A 1,924-nucleotide genomic window follows, 5' to 3' on the forward strand; every position below is an offset into this window, starting at 1 on the left:
GTATTTACATCTTTACTCTTTCCTTCTGTGGCTATAGTCCTGTTCATAGCTGCTTGTTTTCCTAAAGCTGCCTTCTGTCCCAGTGGTTTTTCCCCAAAATATGTAGCGCTCACTGGTTTCTGACAACACCTTGCCTTCTTTTCCCTTTTATTTATTTTATTTCTTTTTCTTTTTTATTATATTATTGTTGTATTGGGGGTACAAAAGTGCTCAGAATATATTTTAGTTAAATTCAATCCCTCCATTATTCCCCTTCTCCCCCCAATTCCAGGACTAGTTTCAACACTTCTCATTATTGCATCTGTGTACACGTGTACATAATATTCCCACCATGTTACCTCCTATACCCTTTCCTTATATCCCCTCCACTGATACTAACTTCTAGACAAGACCTGTTTTACCCTCTTGTTCTCTGTTTTTGAAAAAAAGTTACTTTTGTTTGTTTAAGGTAGCTCTGTAGGGAGTTTCCTTGTGACATTTCCATGTCTGTATGTATGAATAACTCAAATTGGTTCATGCCCTCTATTTCCTTTCTGTCTTAGTCTCTTACTTATGGTGATTTCAACAGATTTAAAAATTCTATATTCATCCTTGTATAGATTTAATTCCAAGTTGCATAAGGAATTTGCATTGGTTGGAGCCAAATCCTGTTAATTGGCCTTCATTCTAGCTTTTCTGGTACAGGCAATTCTTGGTTAAAACTTTCCCTATGACTGCTTTCATCTCACTGTTTCTCAGTGAGTAGATGAGGGGGTTTAGCAGTGGGGTTCCCAGTGTGTACACCAGTGAGATGAGCTGATCTTGCTTGGGGCGGTAGCTGGAACTGGGACGCAGGTACATGAAGGCACAGCAGCCATACTGAAGCAGCACCACAGTGAGGTGAGAGGTGCAGGTGGAGAAGGCCCTGCGGCGGCCAGCTGCTGAGGGGACCTTGAGCACTGCAAACACTATGAAGGCATAGGAGGTGGCAATGAGGAAGAAAGGCACAGCAATGGCTAGGGTGGCTGCCACCAGTACTGACTGCTCATGGATGTGGCTGTTGGCACACACCAGAGGCAGGACAGGTGGCACATCACAAAAAAAGTGCTCAATACCCTGAGCACGGCAGAATGGCAGAGAGAAGATGAAGGCTACCAGTTGTGAAGATAGGAACAAGCCAACGGCCATAGATGCCACAACCAGGCAGACACAAAGAGTCAGAGTCATGATAAGAGGGTACTGCAAGGGCTGACAAATGGCAACGTATCGGTCATAGGCCATGGCAGCCAAGAGGAAGCAATCAGCACTGCCAAGCCCAATGAGGAAAACCATCTGAGCAGCACAGCCCAGGAGGGTGATTGTCTTCTCTGACTGTAAGGTGTTGGCCAGCATATGGGGCACCACCACAGCCGTGTAGCATATCTCTACTCCTGAGAGGCTGCCCAAGAAATAGTACATGGGCGTGTGTAGACGAGCGTCTGTCTGGATGGACTTCACAATGAGGAAATTCCCAGTGGTGATAAATGAATAAATCAGGCTGATTCCAACAAAGGACAAGATACGCAGTTCTAAGCATGAGGGATAGGCCAGGAACACAAACTCCATCAACACTGAGTTATTCTCCCAGGTCATTGAGCTACCAGCTGTTCTCTTTTGAGAGTGACAAGCACAATAGGAACAATCAGACTGTTGATACATTACTGTCCTGGTTATATATACACTCATCTGTCTAATAAAAACTGGGGTCAGAAACAATAAGAAAAAAACTAGTGTTTTTTCCCCTTTTTATTCAACTTTTATGAAGTCTTTCTACATACATTGCTACACTTCAATTTCTAACTGCCAAAGTTGAGCCAATTAACATGAGAGACTTAAGCAAAAGTGGCAGAGAAAGTGGGTGGAATTCAGGAGCTATGTTCATGAGTAGTAGAATGAAAATTATATT

The 1,924-nt window shown here is 43.3% G+C and overlaps 1 protein-coding gene across 1 annotated transcript; it reads right to left on the reverse strand.

The window, feature by feature from the left end:
* Positions 1 to 666: 666 nt before the first annotated feature.
* LOC109679789 (olfactory receptor 10W1-like) lies at positions 667 to 1,611 on the reverse strand. Its single transcript, XM_020154864.1, has one exon. It carries the CDS (start codon positions 1,609 to 1,611, stop codon positions 667 to 669), a length of 945 nt encoding a protein of 314 aa, XP_020010453.1.
* Between the last annotated feature and the right edge of the window lie 313 nt (positions 1,612 to 1,924).

Source organism: Castor canadensis, chromosome 1 (assembly GCF_047511655.1).
Source record: "Castor canadensis chromosome 1, mCasCan1.hap1v2, whole genome shotgun sequence".
NCBI lineage: Eukaryota > Metazoa > Chordata > Mammalia > Rodentia > Castoridae > Castor > Castor canadensis.

Excerpts from the sequence above, each read along its gene's own strand:
- LOC109679789 (XM_020154864.1), bottom strand. The coding sequence starts at position 1,611 with ATGACCTGGGAGAATAACTCAGTGTTGATGGAGTTTGTGTTCCTGGCC.